Here is a 19,894-nt window from a genome sequence, read left to right as displayed (position 1 = left end):
TGTCATCTTTAGAATGTCCCACTCTACCTTGGCAGAGTGTAGCATTGGACATCATGGGACCTGTTGTTTGGCAAGATAATGCAATCAGGTATATTTTAGTTTTAGTCGATTTGTTTTCAAGATGGCTCGAAGTGGAAGTTGTTTCTAGAGTAGACACTCAAAGTGTTATAAAATTTTTGGAAATGTGTTTTCTGAGGGAAGGTTTTCCTGCATGTATTTTGACTGACAATGGCGTTCCATTTAAATCAGGCTTAATCAAAAGTTATGTAACCAGGACTGGAATTAAGCAAAAGTTTACTGCACTTTACCATCCTAGAGGTAATTCTGTAGTTGAAAGGGCAAACAGGATGCTTAAAGGTGTTTTACAATTGGCAAAAAAGAGTAATAAGAATTGGGACGATGAATTATTTAGATTAATCTGGTCCTATAGAGTTACAGTTCATGACACTGTTGGTGAAAGTCCTTTTTGTCTAATGAGAGGGAGATTTCCGCATTCAAAAATCAATCCAGGATGGATTGGTAGGAGTAAAAGAGTGGATTGGGATGCTGACAAGGATCAACAATCTATTTTGAGGTCACAGAACAGGAACAAAAATTATTATGACAGGAAACATGGCATCAAGGAGGTTAAAATCAGTGTTGGGCAACTGGTACGTGTTAAGTCTGCAAGGAAGGTTGGGAAATTACACTCAAAATTCTCTGAACCCAAAACTGTTGTAAGAGTCATGAGGAATACAGTTCAATTGGATGATGGCACGATTCATCATTTGAGTCGTATTGCTTTGGCTGGCAAATCAAGTTTAGAAAGGAATCTCAGTGGGGATTTGGAAAGAGATTATTGGTGGTTGGATGTTTTTTCTCAGTTTGAAAGGGAGGATGGTGTTGTAAGTGAAGATTTAGAAGTCCAGGTTTCCCAGGCTCCTGAAGTCCAGGGTTCACAGGCTCCTGACATTCAGGTTTCACAGATTCCTACACAGGTTCCTGATTCTTTAGAATCTCCAAGTGAAATGCCACCACAGTCTAGTCCTCAACCTTTTTGTCAACTTACCAGTTAACCTTCGCTTGACAGTTCTAATCCACAAGGTAGTGTTACTTTGGAGGGAAGGCCTTTGCCTGTCAAACGTACCAGAACTGGGAGAGAGATTGTAGCTCCCAAGAAATTTGATGATTTTGTTTGCTCTTAAATTATTTGTGGGTTTTTTTTGTGTTCAATTTTTACTTTTGTTTTTTTTTATTTTTAGGAGGGGGATGTGTAGTGATTGCATGTTTCTTTAAATGGAATTCTTCCTATGTATTGTAGAATGTTTTGTTATGAATGTTCATTCCTATGTGTGCAATGAAAATACTGTTGGGAGGCATTCTTTGGATGAACCCGCTTCCAGCTGCATTTATCTTTTCTTGCTCATAATAAATTCTACTCAACTCAATATTTGGATTCATCTTCTTTACTATACATTGATACTACAGCCCTCATCCTGAGTAGCCTTTGTTTTGTGTGGTGCCTGGCAGGTCAGGCTTCTCTTGCAGCCTCTGATCACCTAATTTGTACATATTATTTACTACTGAGCAAAGGCGTGTGCGTGCACACTGATTTATTGTGCACAACTTTATGAAGTACGGGTTCTTTAGTGAAAACCTAATTTATACACTAGAAATGTACACATAAATCAGTTTCTTTTTGGGCTCTAGGTTCTTTGAAGTTTTGCTTCTCCGAGTCTAGTAGTGCACAGCAGATCTCTGTACCTTCAGGGATATCTCAAAAAGCAAACGCATAGATAAAAGACATTGCCATTTACAATGCCTATAGCTTTAATTCTTCCAAATGAGAGTCCTATTGCATTGAAAATGCTTGTTTTTTTATGTGTTCTCTGTGTCTGCCATTTCTGACCTCGTGGAATTTTTTGTCATTTAGAGCTATTTATTTATTTACAGTATTTAGAACGAGCTACAGTTCCCTGAATGAAGGCTCGGAGCGCATAAAAAAAAAAAGAGCCGAGGTGTAGGTACACGAAGATATTCAAAGATGATAAAGCCCTGAGGAAGGTAGTCAAGTCCAAGTGTTACCTAACACTCTTAGGAGACTGACCGTCTGACTAAAGGACATGAGGAGTATGCAGTCAGAAGCAGTATGGCATTTTCAGAATTCCACACAGAAAAGGCTGCATCACAGGCCCAAGACAGAACGACTGATGAGGAAATGGCAAGGGTTTCCTGTTGTGACTTGTATACTCATTATGCATCCTTTCCCTTAGTTACCTATTCCCTGCTGCTCAGCCAGTATGGATGTGGTGTGCGTATGGAATGTTGGAATGCGTGATGAGGTATGAGGAATGCTGGAGTGCCTGGTGTGGTTGACAGAGAGACAGATGTGTGTGGACTGAGCAGTAAGGATGCTGCTCTTGGTGGGGCTGAACTTCTTATCTTGCTTACCATCTTGATAATCCTGTAACTAAGCTTAATAAACCTCTTACCTATATAACCTACTTCATGGCTACCTATGGACTTTCTTTGGATTGTAACATTTCCGCGACAGGCTACGTCCTCTGTAAGACCCTTCAGGCCTTGAGGGAGACCGTTACATTGCAAGGAGTGCCTTATATGTGAATTATTTTGCCCCAGCCTTAAATTTCATTTCAAAAGGACTTAGCTGCTCCCAAGTTTCATTCCTGCTAAACCACCTGTGCCTACCCCAAAACACAGGTTGACTGAAAACGGATGGATTATCCTCTTGGCCAATTGTCACTTCCTATCACATAATGGGGCAATAAATGAACATAACCTGTATTTAAAGGGTACGTGTGTCAAACATAAACCAGACAACGTATAATAAAATGAAAGGACAACAGCATTCGGTAAAAGAGGGATTTTAAATATTCTGTAAGAATCACTTGGAGGAAATCTGCAAGACATTTGTATCGAAAGGGAACTTTGCAATTGTAATGCAATTTTCTATAAACAGTGGATCTAAGAATAAAATGTAACATCTTTTACAGTTTGACAGTACACTCTGCAATTTTTAATAGATATTCTAATATTATAGGCAAGGTATGCTGGGATGAGTCTGCCAGACCCTTGGCCTTTCCTCTCCATTTCCTGCATGGAGAACAAGGATAAAGGTTCAAAGGACGATGTCTGGTTGTAGAAGGCATCGCTTCGAGGAGCTTGTGGACCAGTGAGGAGGTGGTAGCAAAACAGAGTTAGAGAGGTCAGTATAAAACTCACCTCTGCTTGTTGCCAGGATGATGTAGATCCACCTAGTGTCCCAAAAAAGCATAGCGCCACAGTCCCAGGTTTCAACCTAAACGGGCTGCCATATGGGAGGGTGGCGGTCGCTCGCTGGAATGGGAAAGAGACAATGTGCGCCTGCAATGGTGGGTTCTCAAGATCGTAAGGGACACTGAAGCTACATCATGGCCAGGGAAGCTACACAAGGCTATCTTTTATGCTCGGTTAGGTAAGGTCCAGCCTTACCCGTTAGTATTTTTCTCCACCAGGGAGATAAAACTGCAGTAAGGATAGTATGAATAATGATGCTCAGGTACCAACTTGGTTGATGGGGGAAATTAGCTGCAGCTAGGAAGCTAGGAGATGCCTGATCTGCATTTGGGGTGGAGGGGTGTGAGATGCAGCTGGAGTAAGGACCCTGAACTGAAGCAAGGGAGCTTGAGGTGCAGTAAAGGGGACAAGACAAGTACCAGCAATGTTGGGAATAAAAATACTTGCCTTTGGTAATACGATTTCTGGTAAAGACTATCTACCCACAGACGCCCTGCTTTTTGAATACTCTCCCAGGCATCAGGCTGAATCTGGGAAATCTTCAACAGAACCCCTGTGCGCCTGCGGCTCCATACTGATGTTATTTCAAGCCAGATGTGACATGAACTGACTTATAAAGGTGCCACCCATGCGTGCTGGTATCAATTGCTTTCTTTATACTTCTGTGTCCGCAGATGTGAGCCAATCAGAATTGGCCGCCAGGGTGCAGATTTCTAAATTGATATATTCTTATTAGAAGAGACCAGTTCACAGAATAGGGAGGTGGAAGTGTTGGTGAGGAATTTGCAGTTAAAGTCTCTATCAGAAACAGAGTTAGAAAGTAAGATACTTCTTCTGATACAGACTTCTATCAGCAGATTCCTCATCTGTTGAACATATATCCAAGCAATACATCCTATGACGCAAGTTCATGAACTGAAACTAAAAAGCCCTAAATGACCCAGCAGGCAAAATGCCCTTCCTAGCAGACAAGACTATCTAGACAATAGTGCTTCGTAAATATATTGACACTCGCATAGCAGCCTGAAAAATGTTGAGAACCAGTACCACGAGTGGAAATGCAGTGGTAGCTGCATTTTTGCCCATGCGGAGCACATCTTAAAGCAGAGTACAATCCAGCACGTGATGGCCCTTTTTTATAACTGCCTTGCCTTTCTTTGCTCAAGTGAACCCAATAAAGAGCTGATCGCTCAACCGGTGTTCTTCGGTATGATCTATGAAGAAGCTAAGAGCTCTTTTCGAATCCAATTTGAGAAGTCTCTCCTACTCTTTTAGAGGGGTGAGGTGGAGCAAAGGAAGCCACGAGGGTGATGTTCTGATCAACATGAAAGGGATTCACTACCTTCAGAAGGAAGGAGGCTAAAATCCGCAGATCAAGCTAGTCTGGGTCGAAGGTGGTGTAGGGCAGATGAACAGAAAGGGCATGCAACTCGCTGACCCATTGCGCCGATGGTGTAGAATCAAGAAAGACTGTCTTGAGGGTAAGCAGCCTGAGAGAACAGCTGAGGAGGGGCTCAAATGTCGCACACATGAGGAATGTGAGGACCAGATTTAAATCCCATTGGAGCATAACAAACGGAAAAGGAGGAAACACATGTTGGAACCCTTAGAAGGAAACGCATCACAACAGGTGATTTAAATAATGATGACTGGTCTGGCATCCATAAGAAGGCCTAAAAGAGACAACTACCCCATAACAGTGCCCAAAGCAAAGCCTTGCTGGGCAAGGGACAACACAAACAACAGAACTTAAGCTTGTCATGGGGTGTGTCAATCTATTTAGTGGTCCAAAAGTAGGCGTACACAGATTTGGTTGTGGGACACCTGGATGCCAAGATGGCATCCGCAATTTGAAGAGGATAGTCAAAGACCTCAAATGTCACTGTTCAAAAGGAGGAGGAGGAGCATATTCGGGTGCAGAACCCTGAGCTGCTGATGTAACACACAAAGAGGTAGCCTGATTGGAGGGCAACATGCATATGCTCAAGAGTTCTAGACACCATACCATCTGTTACCAATCTGGGGCCACTAGGATAACTTGGGTCTGGTCAGTTCTGATCTTCCCCCCAACTCAGGACAGAAGAGGTATGCGCTAAAAGGAAGACTTGAGGATCAGTCTGCGCAGAACGTGTCTCAAAGTGGAGACACCTTGGAATCTCCAACGTGCCAAAGTGCAAACATTGTGCATTCTCAGCAGTGCAGAAATGATTAAACCAGGGCTTTCCCCATGATTGAACCAGGGCTCTCCCCATTCACGGAAAATACCCTGCTGCAATTTGTGATCTGCAAGGCATTGATGGCTTACTTTGTCCACTCTGGTATTAAGGAAACCAGCCAGGTAGTGTATCACAAGCAAAATTCGTTGGCGGTCTAGCCACAGCCAGACACAAACGCCTCATGGTTCAAGATGCACAACTCCACCCCACCCTGCTTGCTGCAGTAACACATGGGCAATAGCGTTGTCTGTGAGGACCTGCAACAGCTTTTCTTTGAGGGAGGGCTGGAAGATTTTCAATACAAGGGGATGGCTCTTAGCTCTAGAAGGTTGATATGGAGACAGGCCTCAGCTGGAGACAAGATGCCTCTGATCTCTACCCCTCCCATATGGCTTCTACAAACCAAAAGTGATACATCAATCACCACTGTGAGCTCTGGGTGGGGTAAGGAGAGGGGTCTGTCACTAACACAATTGTGGTCCTGTACCCACCATGGCAGATCTTTTGCAGTCTCTTTCAAAATCTGGAACATATCAGCAAGATTCCCCTGGGACTGTGCTCACTGGGATTTCAGATCCCACTGCCCAGCCCAATAATGCCATTTGGCATGCATGACCAGCAGTAAGCAGGAGGCCATCAGTCCCAGCAGCCAGAGTCATTCTCGCTGAGATTCAGGACAGAGTTTGAAATATCGGGATCATAGCCCAAACATCCTGCACTCTCTTCTCTGGGGTATAGGTGGGACCCTGCACCATGTCAAGTATGGCTCAGATGAAGGGGATCGTCTGCGAAGGAGTCACGTGTGATGTTAACACATAGATAGTGAACCCCAAGGATGTCAGTACGTTTGCTGTAGTCTGGAGGTGTTTGACTCACCTTCAACAGCCAGTCATCAAGCCAGGGAAAGACTGGAACCCTGGTCTCCGAAGATGTACTGCTACTGCAGCCTTTATTTTTGTGAACGCCCCAGGGGTGCCGGTATGATGAAAAGGGAGCACAGCAAACTGAAAAGTCTCTTGGCCTACCATGAACCGCAGGAAACACCTGTATGTCTGCAGGATGGGGTTGCGTCCTGCAGGTTAAGCCTCAAAGGAATACAAGACCTGGGCCAGGGTGAGCATCTTGAACCAGTCTTTCTGCAGAATGGTATTTGAGAAGGTGAAGGTCTTAAATGGGACTGAGGTCCCTTTTCTTTTCCAACACCATGAATTAGCAGGAACAACAACGACAACCAACTTCCAACACTGATATAATCTCTATAGCTCCTTTGCCCAAAAAAGCCTGTACATCCAGCTGCAAAAGCGAATGGTGGTCCTGTCAGCCAATCTGGAGATGGTGGAAGGTGCAGCGGGTTCTTTGTTTGAAGCGTTCAGGGCCGAGACCGCTTATCCCAAAAAAGCTGGGAATTGTTAATATGCATGTCCATAAGACTGGCCTGAACATCTCCTGAAAAGCCATTAAACTGCATCCAGGCGTGCCTGCGAATGGCCACACTGGTGCCAACAGACCTGCTGAGGGAGTCAGTGGTATCCAGTCCACAGCAAATGGTGAACTTGGGCGTATTCCGATTATCTTGTATGGCCTAAGTATGACCCCAGCTTTTTCTAGGACCATGGGCAATACTTGGACCACGAGACATGAGAGTAGCAGCCTGGGAAGCAGCTGGCATTCACTGATCGAAGGGCCAAACTTCAACAGGGAAAAAACACTTATCAAAAGTTTCTATTGTCTTGAATTCCAAATCAGTGGGAGCAGCGGGAAACGAGTTTAGATAGACTCAATTGGCAAAAGCTTTCACCACAAGGCTCTCAGAAGAGGGGTGCTGGGTGAGATAAGCTGGATCGCCCACAGCAGAATGATGGCATCTGGAAATGCACAGGTAGATCTGAGCAGGGTTTTGCCCGGGTACCTAATTCAAGAGCATAATTGAATCAGAGTATGGGCCAGAACATGACTGGCTAGGCTTCAACACCTTCATCAGAACATTTGTCTTAACTTCCAGAGTGGGAAGTTGAAGATCAGGCTCTGGGATTGAGGACGGGGTAATTAATTCAGTGTCTTGGCAGGTCTCCAGACTGCTGGCATCTTGGAGGCCCCTGTAACAATTGTCCTCTAGGTCAAGCCGGGAAATCTCACCCCCAGCAGCATGGCCCCATTATAACTCATTAAGGACATGAGCTCTCCCAGAAGGTAGAGGCACTGTGCCTAAATCAGAAGGGTGGTAAAGTGATTGTATCTCAGATGGAGGCGCATGGGCAAGGCCGAACTTGCCATAGAGGGCACCAGGCGTTCCCCTGGTGAGCAGCCAGGGGGCAGGCCGGTTTTGGCCCCTGGGGGAGCTGTTTTTTTTTTATAACCGGGGGCCGGCAATATCAGCCCCCAGTAAAAAAATCAGCTGAAACGGGCCCAGCAAACAGCTCGGCCACACCCCCCTCCACCCGGGGGCTGGCTGAGCAGTTTGCCACGCCAGGTTTCAGTTCCCAATCCGGTCCTGCGCATGTGGCCTCAAGTCAAGGTCGGAGCCGTGTAGTCTCTGCATCAGAGAGGACTGTGGGTTGCCAGTCATCGTCCATAATTGATGATGGTGGCGGAATGTGTCCCGGCGTGTGTTGAGGCGCTGGGTAGGGAGTCAATATCAAAGTAGGTCCAGAGACCTGTGTGGATCCATTAGGCCCAAGTTGCGCCTAGGGCAGACCCATCAGCAGAAGCCCACTTGGGAGGGCTCTCGCCTACTCGGCGCCAGAGGGATGCCAAAAAGTCACAGCATAGCTGCACAAAGTTCTTTAATTTGCTGCGGTGTCACCGATGGCTCTAGTAATTTCAAATGCAGTGGGACAAAGGTCGGAATCGACTCCAAAGTAGAGCGTGTTTGGAGCACAACCTGGAGGCAAGATGATGTCCTCTCACCTTCTTGGGAGATCAAGAGTGGCAGGACACCAGTGCCAGCATCACCCACTGGCGCGCAGGTGTACTGCTGAAGATTTTCTGGATCCAGTCTGATGTAGTATTCAAAAGGTAAGGAATCTGCAGTTAGAAGTCTATCAAAAGAGTGTGAGCCTCAGCTGGAGAAAGAGGGGTGCCTTTGGTAAATGTAAGCTTGTACAGCAGTCATGTGTGAAAATGCTTGAGCTGCTAATTTTGGGGGGGGAGGGGAGGGTGAGCTGCTGATTTTGGGGGGAAGAAGGTGAGCTACTGTTGTGTGAGAAAGAGCATGAACTGCAGTTGTAAGAGAAAAGCATGAGCTGGTGAGGTGGGGTGGAGCGACATGTGCGAGTAGCACCTGGAGGAATCTACATCTGAGGTGGGGAAGTGTAAGCTACATCTGGAGTTGTAGGTGCCTAAAGGCAAAGTCAGAGCTACAGTAGAGGAGTGTGAACAGAATAAAGTAGGGAGGATAAAATGCAGTAGTGAAGCCAATATATATTACTGCAATGTGCAAGAGTTCTGGTCCAGCTGTAAAGCATTGATAAACGTGGGTGCTGACATACCATCCAAAGAAGTAGGGGTCCAGCCCAAACATCCAGGTTGCTTCCTGGTACGGATCTGAGGGAATGGCACTTCGGTCAAATAGCAGCCACACACCTGTCTCTACTGTCTAATGCTCATCCACCCACCCATGCCATCACCGACACCAGGCAAGAACGCACTCCAGCACGCTCTAATATTTTACCCCTTTTCCTATATTTGGTTCTTTAGTACAATTGGACCCAAGCACTTCTTTATCCAGAATATAGACCTGTGCCAGGTTTTGGTCCATGGGACTGTAGCACTGAGCCGCCCCTTTCAAATCCATGAATTTCAAAAGCATGCACGGCAGGTCTTTGCTTCTTCGTACCATCATCGCCGGGAATGTTTTGCAGGTCATGTTTTTGTTTGAACAAATCCTGCAGATATAAGTGCTGGGACTACTGGGCTGTGGGAGGCACATGGGCTGGGATCAGACAGCCTCGCCAGATAAAGACTCCTGTATAAAATATCTGGGAGGGGTCCTCCAACACGGTAGGGTCAGCTGGCCCCACACGATTCAAGTCACCTTTGCTTTTGAGTTTAATAGGAAGCACATGTGATAGAGTAAGTCACACGTCATGTAACAGTTATTCCTGTGGCCTCAGACTGTGCAGTTCTCCGTGAGAGCTTGGCTCACTGACGCCTCAACGAAATCACAGTTCCTTCTATCATTACAGCTCAGGTTTCAAATGTTGGTGGATGCTGGGGACATGGATCCTCACTTCACACTACTATATTTACATTAGTGAGATTCCTGTGGTCACAGCTGTCACACTGTAGTTGGAGCACCGGCATAGTGAGCGATATATAATGATATCACGCACCACAGTTCCTCCATGGCATAAGATTAGATAGGTTGAAGGGGAGACTGTTGGTATATCTTTGGCTATACTCCTCTTCACAATTCCTCCTGTTGTCACAGCTCAGGGTCTGAAGGGCACTGTTGGTCACAGACGCTGGACTCCAAGCTCATGTTGCAGTTAACTGCATGTTCGCCTTGGGCCGCGTGGACAGTGGATACTTGGTTGCCCACCATGTTGCAGTTCCTTCATGGACCCCCTGCTACCACAGTACAGCACAGTCCAATTTCGCAAAGCCTGGTTGCTTTCTTAACTCCCAGTAGGTGTGGTTACTCTCCCACGCTTCTTTACTGCCGTCAACCACGCGCCTATTAAAAGAAAGGAAGGTGTCAGAAACACAATTTGCAACCTCTACTGTATTCCATGCACAGTCACAGCAATCAATCCAATTTCAGTCTGAAGGATGTTCTCTAAAGCAAGCATACACAATACCCAAGCATTAGTCAAGCAGCAAATCATTCAGTGTGAGCAGCGATTTACAAGTAATGCCAGATTTGCAAATGTTTAGCTTTTATAGATTCTGTTGCCTTCTATGCTGCCAGTTGGTTGTTGGATTCACAGTGGTTGTAAAAAGTTGTGAATAATGACCAATAGATGGTATGTAACCTTTACAACGAAACATTTACAATGAAACATTTACAACGACCTACCATTACAACGCAACTTTTACAACGCAAACTATTACAATGCATTGCTCTGGGGGGCGCTCTAGGATAGGGAATAGGTTAATTTACTATCCAATAACCTTCCCTACTATCCACGGGGACTGGAGTTGGAATAGTAAATTAAGCTATTCACTATCCAGCACCCCAAAGCGCTATGCGTTGTAATTGTATGCGTGGTAAAAACCGCGTTGTAAAGGTAGGCGTTGTAAAAGTATGCGTTGTAACGTCATACATCCCCAATAGATATCAACAAAGAAAACGCAGTTTGGAGTCCACCTTTTTTGTCAAGCTATTGCTCACTGTCTCAAACACCTTAAGCACCACATACAAATTGGGTAGGGCAATTTGTTATGTCACAGATCGCTAACTTCCTCTTTTGCACAATAGCTGTGTTGCAGAATCATGTTATTTTGATTTGTAGAGAATAATGGTCAGTGGAAAGGATTAACAGCAGTGCAAAGTAGCAAAACCTATAAAGAAGGTAGGAAAGAAAATGAGTTACTTTCAGGAAAGTGTTTACATTGTTGTCTGATGTAAAGTCCTTCAATCCACATACATATTTGGGCATCATACTATAAGTAATAAATTACATTCCATCGAGAGAAAGGATTGCTGACAACCGCTTCATCAAGTCTGTGACCCAGACATCAATTCTACCTAGTTTCCCCAAGCAACAAAGACCAGATGAGCAGCTGTCAGAACACAGTATGGAAACTTTACCAAAGACCAGTAACAGATCCTAAGAACAAGATCTGAGGGAAGGTGACGAGTAATCTGCACAAGCACCTGATACGCCTATTACTATGGATGCATCCATCATACAGCGGCTGCCCATTATTCTGAATGACTCACCATCTCTGCATGAGCGGCACTTCCTTGGTCAGCATTGGTGTCCTTAGCATGCAGGGCCAGGACTGGATTGGGTAGGAGGCTTGCAGTGTACTACGTAGACCCCAAAACCTCCAGGCACATTACCTGGTAGGGGGATCGATGCTCATACTGAGTAGCTCGGGATACCAAACTCTTTGGTATACCAAACTCTTTGAGCCCAGTCCGGAGCCACAAGAATGACTTGGGCCCGGTTGCGCCCGATCTTCTTCAGCACTCTGGGCAGAAGTGGTAGGCAGAGACTCTGTTCCATTGCACCTAGCACACACTCGGTCTCGCCTTGGTTCTTCATGAAAGAGGTGTTCAGCTAGTCTAACCCCCACTGCATAACCTCCTGCACTGCTTTGGTGCTCTCACTCTGATTCAAACTGGAGCCGAAGGCTTTAGGACCCAGGGCAATGGTTGGTAAGGACTGTGCCACGGCTGCTAACGACTCAAGTAAGAGAGGAGGGACATAAGAACAGTGGATCTCCTAACCTGGAACAGCCAATCTGAATCTACCTAACACGCACGCGCCTTATTCGACGTCCGCATGGTAATAAGCTACAATCTGTAGGTGATTCGAGGATATGCCCACCCACAGCTTTATGGGTTATGTAGTTCGCATGTAGTGAAGTTGTTTATTATAACATATTTACTAGTGCTGAACGATTAATTGCTCCGGCGGAATTTATTAGTAATTCTGTGTTACAAGAGTAAAGGGGAATTACTGATTTCTTCCAATTCCGCCGACAAAATAAAAAATTCCCGCAACCCCTAATAAATAAACAAATTCACAACCCCCCCCCCCCCAAAAAAAAAATTTGTATTGAACCTTTCTAAATTCAATTGAGGCTATTCACCCTCCATACTATATTCTGTTTGATGCACTTGTATTGCTCCCACAAATCAATCTCAGGATACTAACTTATGGCCTGATTTATACATTGGCGGAGAGGGTACTCAATCACGACGACGACAGAGTTCCCTCCGCGCCAGTACAGTGATTCTCTCGCCTAAACACTGTGCCAACATGAAGAATAGGTCTGCATCATTCTAATGCTTGATAATGCACATCTGAGATGGGTTTGTGTCTTCAGTGGGTTCCGATAAGAGGAAAATCTTGTTCTGGCAATATCATGCCGGGTTTGATTATTGCCCACTTCTGTGTATTTGATTTCTATTTTAGTCTGTTAACTAGAACGGACTTCAGGTTGTTCCATAAGAAATTAGCTCCTGCTGTTTACCTTTTTGTTGGCAACTTTCTCTTATCAGTCTTGGTCTCATTGATTACAATCATAGTAGACAGGGTGCTAGACGGTTTTATTGTTTTGAAGAGCTTTTCCAGGAGTTTTTTTGGCATTTTTTTATTTCCAATATGACAAAACTTGATTTGGCCTTGAAAAGAAGTGTTTTGTAACTTGTTCTACTTTGTAAATTTTACAAATTTCTCAATATGGAATTTTGAACCAAACACATTCACAAGGAGTTTAATTTCTTCATTAAGGGCTATGACAGCCATTAAAATGATCTTTTAGTTTTCACTCTTTTTAATTTTGTGGGGCGAGCTTATCAAGCATTTCAAAAGTTTTTCGCTTAATGAGCTGCCAGCTCATTTAGATCTTGCTATTATGAATAGATTCTTGTTAGACCTCTCAGCCATAGGGTGGTCTTCCCCCAAACATTTTGCCTGCTTTGCTGCATTTTGTCCTGAAATTAATTTTGTTGGCCTTAGGACTGCTAACCAGTGGTAAAGTGCTAGTGCTCACTCCCCTAAGCATGGTTACATTGGTTTATCCCTGATTGACATATTTCATTTAGTGATAAGTCCCTTGTAGAGTGGTATACCATATACCCGGGGCCTGTAAATAAATGCTTCTAGTTGGACTGCAGCACATATTGTGCCACTCACTTAAGCAGCCCCTTCAAACATGTCCTAGGTCTGACATCGCAGCCTGAATACAGTTTTAAACTGGCCATTCGACTTGGCAATATAACCCGATTGCCAAGCCTTAAACTACCCTTCTATTATTATATAAGTCACTCCTAAGGTAGGCCCTAAGCAGCCCACGGGGCAAGGTGCATTGTAATTAAAAGGTTGGCCATGTACATTTAAGTTTTACATGTCCTGGTAGTGAAGCACAAGTTACTACTTATGTAACGATATATCTGTAAGAGACATTAGTTAGTGATAGATTACTTACCTTTGAATATCCCCAGGCATCAGACTGGATCCGGAAAGTTTTGCTTAGCAGTACCCCTGCGCGTCAGTAGGTGGCGTCGTGCGGCTCCGCGTCCGTCGCTGGCGTCGTATGCGCCGAGATGACGTCACGGAGACTACTTAGGCGCCACCCATGCACGCTGTCAGTTTTGTACACAACTTTAATGCGCACGTTTTTGGTCCAGACCGTGGAGCCTCTCCTCTTCCCTTGAAGGATGCGGAGGCGGAAAGAAGGTGGGCAAAGTGATGGTCTGCCTGATGTGGAAGGTGGTAACAACCTTTGGCAGAAAAGAAGGACGGGTCCTTAAAACCATCTTGTGCGGATGAATAGAAAGGAAGGGAGGTTAGGAAGAAAGAGCCTGGAGCTCACTCACTCTTCTGGCAGAGGTGATAGCTACCAGGAAAGCAGTTTTCAAGGTGAGAAGACATAAAGGACAGTTATGAAGGGGCTCGAAGAAAAGTCAAGACAAGATTTAAGTCCCGCTGACGCATTATGAAGGGCACATGTTGGATCATATGCGTAATGCCTTGAAGGAAACGGTTAACAACCGTGGTCTTAAAAAGAGAAGGCTGATCTGGAAGCCGTGGAAAGGCAGAGATGGCTGAAAGATAACCTTTGATAGTGCCCAGATCAGAGCCCTGCTGGGCCAAAGAGAGAAGGAACAAAAGGACCTCAGAAAGAGGGGCACAAAGGGGATCCACAGCCTTCGCTGTGCACCATGCCAAATATCTGTTCCACCTGCAGGCGTATATCGTTTTGGTGGAGGGACGCCTGGCTGCCAGAATGACATGACAGACTTCGGGAGGAAGATCGAAAGGGTTCAACTGTCGCCGCTCAATCTCCAAGCAAGGAGGTGGAGGCTGGACAGGTTCGGGTGGAGAAACATCCCCTGCTGCTGCGACAGAAGATCCTCCCGAAGAGGCATACGGATCGGGGGATCGATGCTCATACCGAGTAGCTTGGGATACCAAACTCTTTGGTATACCAAACTCTTTGAGCCCAGTCCGGAACCACAAGAATGACTTGGGCCCAATCGCGCCTAATCTTCTTCAGCACTCTGGGCAGAAGTGGTATAGGCGGAAAGGCGTACAACAGACCCCAGCTCCACTCGTGACGAAAAGCGTCTCCCAGCGACCGCCGCCTTGGAAATTCCAGCACGCAGAACTGATGACATTGCCCGTTCTCTTCGGTGGCGAATAGATCTAACCAAGGCTCTCCCCACTGCAGAAAGAGACCTTGCGCCACGTACTAGTTCAGGCACCATTCGTGATCCACCATGCACCAGCGGCTGAGTTTGTCCGCCCTGGCGTTCAGAGAACCCACCAAGTGTTGAACCACCAAGATAATGCCTTGATGTTCCAGCCATGTCCAGAGGCGCAGAGCCTCCTGTCATAGGGTTCACGACCCCACCCGCCCTGTTTGTTGCAATACCACATGGCGGTGGTGTTGTCGTGAACACCTGCACTACACTCCCCTGGACAGAGGGAAGGAATGCCTTCAGTGCAAGTCAGATCGCCCGAAGCTCCAAAAGTTTGATATGGAGCCAGGCCTCCGCCGGAGACTGGAGGCCTCTGATCTCCGCCTCCCCATGTGGCCCCCCATCCCAGAAGGGACGCAGCAGTCACTACCGTGTGCTCCGGTTGGGGACGGGAGAGGGATCTGCCACAGACCCAATCGCGATTCGTGAGCCACCACTGCAACTGTCGTGCAGCGCCCTCCGAGATCTGGACGTGATCAGACAGGTTGACCCGATACTGTGCCCACTGGAACTTCAGGTGCCACTGCAGAGCCCGCATATGCCACCTTGCATGTGTCACCAGCAGGATGCAGGAGGCCATCAGGCCCAGAAGCCGGAGGGTCATCCTGACTGAAACCCGGGATAGAGCTGAAAGAGCGGAATGTTCGCCCAAATATCCCAGACTCGCTGCTCGGGAGGATAAACTCGAAACAGCGTGGAATCCAGAACTGCTCCGATGAAAGGGAGCTTCTGAGAGTGACTCGGGTGAGACTTCGGCACATTGATGGAGAACCACAGCAAATGCAGGTTGGCCGTAGTCTGGAGGTGGGTGACAACTGCCTGGGGCGAGCCCGACTTCAACAGCCAGTCGTCGAGGTAAGGGAAGACGGACACCCCTGACCTGCGCAGTCGAGCTGCGACCACCGCCATCACCTTCGTGAACACCCGAGGGGTACTGGTAAGGCCAAAGGGGAGCACGGCAAACTGAAATGCTCCCGGCCCCCTATGAACCACAGGTAGCGCCGATGGGCCGGCAGGACGGGAATATGAAAATAAGCGTCCTGCAAGTCCAACGCTACCATCCAGTCTCCAGGATCTAGGGCACCCAGGACCTGAGCCAGAGTTAGCATCTTGAACTTCTCCTTCTGAAGGAAGCGATTGACGTCCCGGAGGTCCAAGATGGGGTGCAAGCCCCCCTGTCCTTCTTGGGGACCAGAAAGTAGTGGGAATAATATCCACTCCCTACTTCCTGATCGAGATTGCACTCGATGGCCCCCTTGGCCAGGAGGGCCGTGACTTCCTGACGGAGAAGAGCCAAAGGATCCCCCCGACATGCGGTGGCACAGAGGTGGCATGGCTGGAGGGGAGGACAGAAAGGGGAGCGAGTAACCTTGGCATATCTGCAGCAACCACTTGTCCGATGTGATGTCGCGCCAGTGGTGGAGGAGGTGACGGACCCTGCCCCCTACCGGCATGGGGTACTCCCTGAAGCTCGGATTAGGAAGGGTTAGAGGTGGAAGGAGCGGGGGTGGAAGTGGACTGATCTGCTCGCTGGTTACCAGACCCGCCCCTGCGGAAGCCACGTCCGCGGCTGCGCTGAGTCTGGTTCTGCACAGGCTTCGTGGAGGAGAGTGCTTGGGTGCTTTTACCTTGGCCACGAAAGGAACGAAACCCAGGCATGGCAGGGCTCTTCGTGGAAAGACCCAAAGACTTGCCCGTGGCCCGTGAGTCTTTAAAGCGCTCCAGGGCACTATCAGCCTTGTAGCCAAAGAGGCGGGAGCCATCAAAGGGCATGTCCATGAGCGAGCCCTGGACATAGGGCGAGAACCCGATAGACCGCAACCAGGCAGGGCGCCGCAACGCCACAGTCGTGGAAATTGCCCTGCCCAAGGAATCAGCCGTGTCCAGACCACACCTGATAGCAAACTTTGCCGCATCCTTGCCTTCTGCAATCGCTTGGGAAATGACAGCCTGGAACTTCACAGAGCACTGAGGCAGGACCTCTGCTACAGAATCCCACACTGCGTGGGAGTAATGGCCCAATAAGCAGGCCGTATTAACAGACTCAACCCCCAAGCTGGCAGAGGAGAACAACCTCTTGCCATATTGGTCCAGCTTCTTAGAGTCCTTATCCGGCGGAGCTGTGGGAGAGGCACTCTGCGACATCGAGGCCTGAATGACCAGGCTCTCAGGCGTGGGGTGAGTGGTCAAGAAGGCAGGATCAACAGGCGCCGGGCGATGTCGCCTAGCGACGGTCTTATCCACCGGTGCCCCCGAGGCCGGCTGCAACCAGATGCCCAAGAGGACATCGATAAGGGCCTCATTGAAAGGGGGGAGCAGCAGCTCCGATGACGTAGCCAGTGTCTGGAGCATCTCCGTAAGGAGGTTGGTCTTAAGGGCCACCGTAGGGAGGTCGAGATGGAGAGCTGGCGCAGCCTGACGCAGCACCATAGTGTAGGATGCGCCCTCCTCCATAGTAGGTGGAGGGGAGGCAAACCCCGGGTCAGAAGACACATCAAGTTCACCCGCATCTTGAAGGTCATCCACCCAATCCTGCTCGGAGTCACACTGCCGTGCAAAGGCGTCCTCGGAGCCGTCCCAGTCCTGGTCCGGCTCCGGAGTAGAAGGAGCCGGCCACAGCGGCAAGGCCAGAGAGGGGACTAGTGGTGCACGGTGCCAGCCGGGGCCGCATCCCAATGCAGATCCCAGGTCGGAACAAAATGGTCCGAGAACCGCGGCAGAGGTGGGATAAACAGCACCCAGTGCGGCGCCTGGGGCGGAGCCAGGGGGGGGGTACTGGGGCCGGAGTCAAGCGCAGCGCCAAGGCCAGAGCCAGCGGTTCTGCACCTTGTGGCGCTGGGACCAGAGCCGAGGGCTCTGGATCCTGTAGCTCTGGGGCCGGCGCCAGATGCTGTACCGCCGGGCCAAAAGGATCTGGATCTGGACACGGGACCCCGGGATCCGCCTGCGGGAGCCCGAGGCCTGAAAAGGCGGTCTATGGCAGCAAGAAACTCTTGCATCTGTTCGGGAGTCGCAGACTAAACCGGGTTATGGCGGGTAGGCTGCAGGACTCCCAGGCTCCGGAGGAGCTGCAGGGGCAGAGCCTCTGTCCCCCTCGTCTACCGCCGAGGAGCGACGGGGGGACGACAGAGAGCGAACACGCTTCTTCGACTTCTTTTTATGGCGTCGCTTACCGGAATCTGAAGGTGAAGACTTAAAGCCAGAGGAGCGATGGCTCTGGTCCCGCAAATAGCCCCTAGACCCGGAGCGGCGGTGAGAGGAGTGCCGGACCTCCAGCAACTTCCGGCGCTGCTCCCGCAAGGCCTTCGGGACCATGGCTCGACAGTCCCAACAGTCCCGGGAGTCATGGTCAGTCTCCAGGCAGTAGAGGCAGACATCGTGGGGGTCCGCCACCGACATGTTACGGCGGCACGACCCACAAGACTTAAAGCCGGGCATCCCTACATGCACCAGGAGACAGGAAGGAGACAAAAAAAGTCTCAAAAAGTAGTCAAAAAATGACCGAGGTACGTGCTCAATCCGGATCTGCGCGGAAAAAGAAAGAACTGACGTCCGCGCGCATGGGTGGCACCTAATTAGCTAAAAATTACTTTGAGAACAAAAGGAACATCGGAACCAACCTGCTTGATCTGCCCAAGGTGCATCGTCGGTCGTCCTGACTTTGTGGCTGCTCCTACTACATTCTTCTCCGCAGCAGCAAATCTTGTAATGCGGTCCTTCGCCAAATGGGAATCTGATCTCCTGGAACTGTCTTCAACTAAAGCCTCCTGTGTCTTCCTGCTGGAGATTTCGACTAAAAGTGTCTGCAGCCTTGCACCACTGAACTTTACCCTGTCAGAAAATTTTTCTGAAAAATTCTTCTAAGTCCGAAGGTAAGCGCTGACTGAGTCCAATCTACTTCTTGTATCCGACCTGCGCTCCATTGCAGTGGGCCATTGTTTTTTTTACTTTGACTCGGTATTGTGCTACTAGATGTTCGCGGTTGCCGCTTTGATCTTTTAGGCACTCGTTTTTGCTAAAAACTTAAAAAAATCATAACTGGATTTTTTTCATTTTGGTGTTAAATAATTTATGAAAATGTACTCTATTTTTCTAAATTGTTGTTGGATTACCCTTGTGTGCTGTTTTCACTTTATTACTGTTTGTTTGCTGCATAAATACTTTACACAATGCCTCTAAGTTAACTGCTTTGTGTTCCACGCTTCCCAGGATGAAGCACCGGTCAAATTTAGTGACTTCTTGCGGTTCACTCTGCCAGGGATTGTTCACTCTTGCTTGACCAGGTCTCACACCCTCCTCAAGCAACAACTCAATTTCTCACAATTCTATTTTGCATGCTGTTGAAGTTTATATTTTTACAGTCTCCATCCATTGTTTAGGCCTTTTAGTGTGACATTTAGAAGTGATTTTGAAGGATGTCAGAATTAAATGGAGTAGCAAGTGGTCAGATCAATCAACAAGTATTAGAGACTCGCTTAACTATTATGCCTGGTGCAATTATGAGATGCAGAGTGGAGACTTTCAAGTTTGAAGGTGTTAAGCAGAGCTGGATGAGATCATCGCTGCTTAGAAATGGAGTGAGATGTGAGCCCTAAGAATCCTTCACAATTCCCTGTATTAAGTTAAAGTCACCTAAAAAAGTGTTTTTAATCAGAAGGATTGTTTTCTGATAAATTCAATAAGAGGGTTCCCCAGACAGTAGCAGATGATGAAGATAAAATGCCTGCATGTGTGACAATCTGGGGCCTGATACTGCAAATCTAGAACAGAGCTGAGCAAAAGCAAACTCCAAGTGTACATTCTCTGAAGTAGAACAAAGTGATGCACACACGATTACTAGTCCATGCACAACAGTAGACTATGATGTCTGAGAAGGCACTGAACCAAAAAGTATAATCAATCAATCAAACTATTTATAGTGCGCGCTACTCACCCGTGAGGGTCTCAAGGCGCTGAAGAAGGGGGGGGGGGGGCGGGGGGTGCTACTACTGCTCGAAGAGCCAGGTTTTGGTGTGTTTCCTGA

General features: G+C 47.8%; 1 protein-coding gene across 2 annotated transcripts in view; it reads right to left on the bottom strand.

The window, feature by feature from the left end:
• Positions 1–9,151: 9,151 nt before the first annotated feature.
• Positions 9,152–19,894, bottom strand: part of OSBPL7 (oxysterol binding protein like 7) — a 281,900-nt gene continuing 271,157 nt past the window's right edge. For both annotated transcript variants that reach the window (XM_078645591.1, XM_078645590.1), the window contains one exon: positions 9,152–10,167. In XM_078645591.1, coding sequence (XP_078501717.1) covers positions 10,062–10,167 — 106 coding nt within the window. In that variant the 3' untranslated portion in view covers positions 9,152–10,061. The remainder of the gene's footprint in view (positions 10,168–19,894) is intronic.

This window comes from Lissotriton helveticus, chromosome 5_1, assembly GCF_964261635.1.
Source record: "Lissotriton helveticus chromosome 5_1, aLisHel1.1, whole genome shotgun sequence".
NCBI lineage: Eukaryota > Metazoa > Chordata > Amphibia > Caudata > Salamandridae > Lissotriton > Lissotriton helveticus.
Note: the sequence above shows the minus strand (reverse complement) of the source record. Positions and strands in the feature narration are given on the sequence as shown.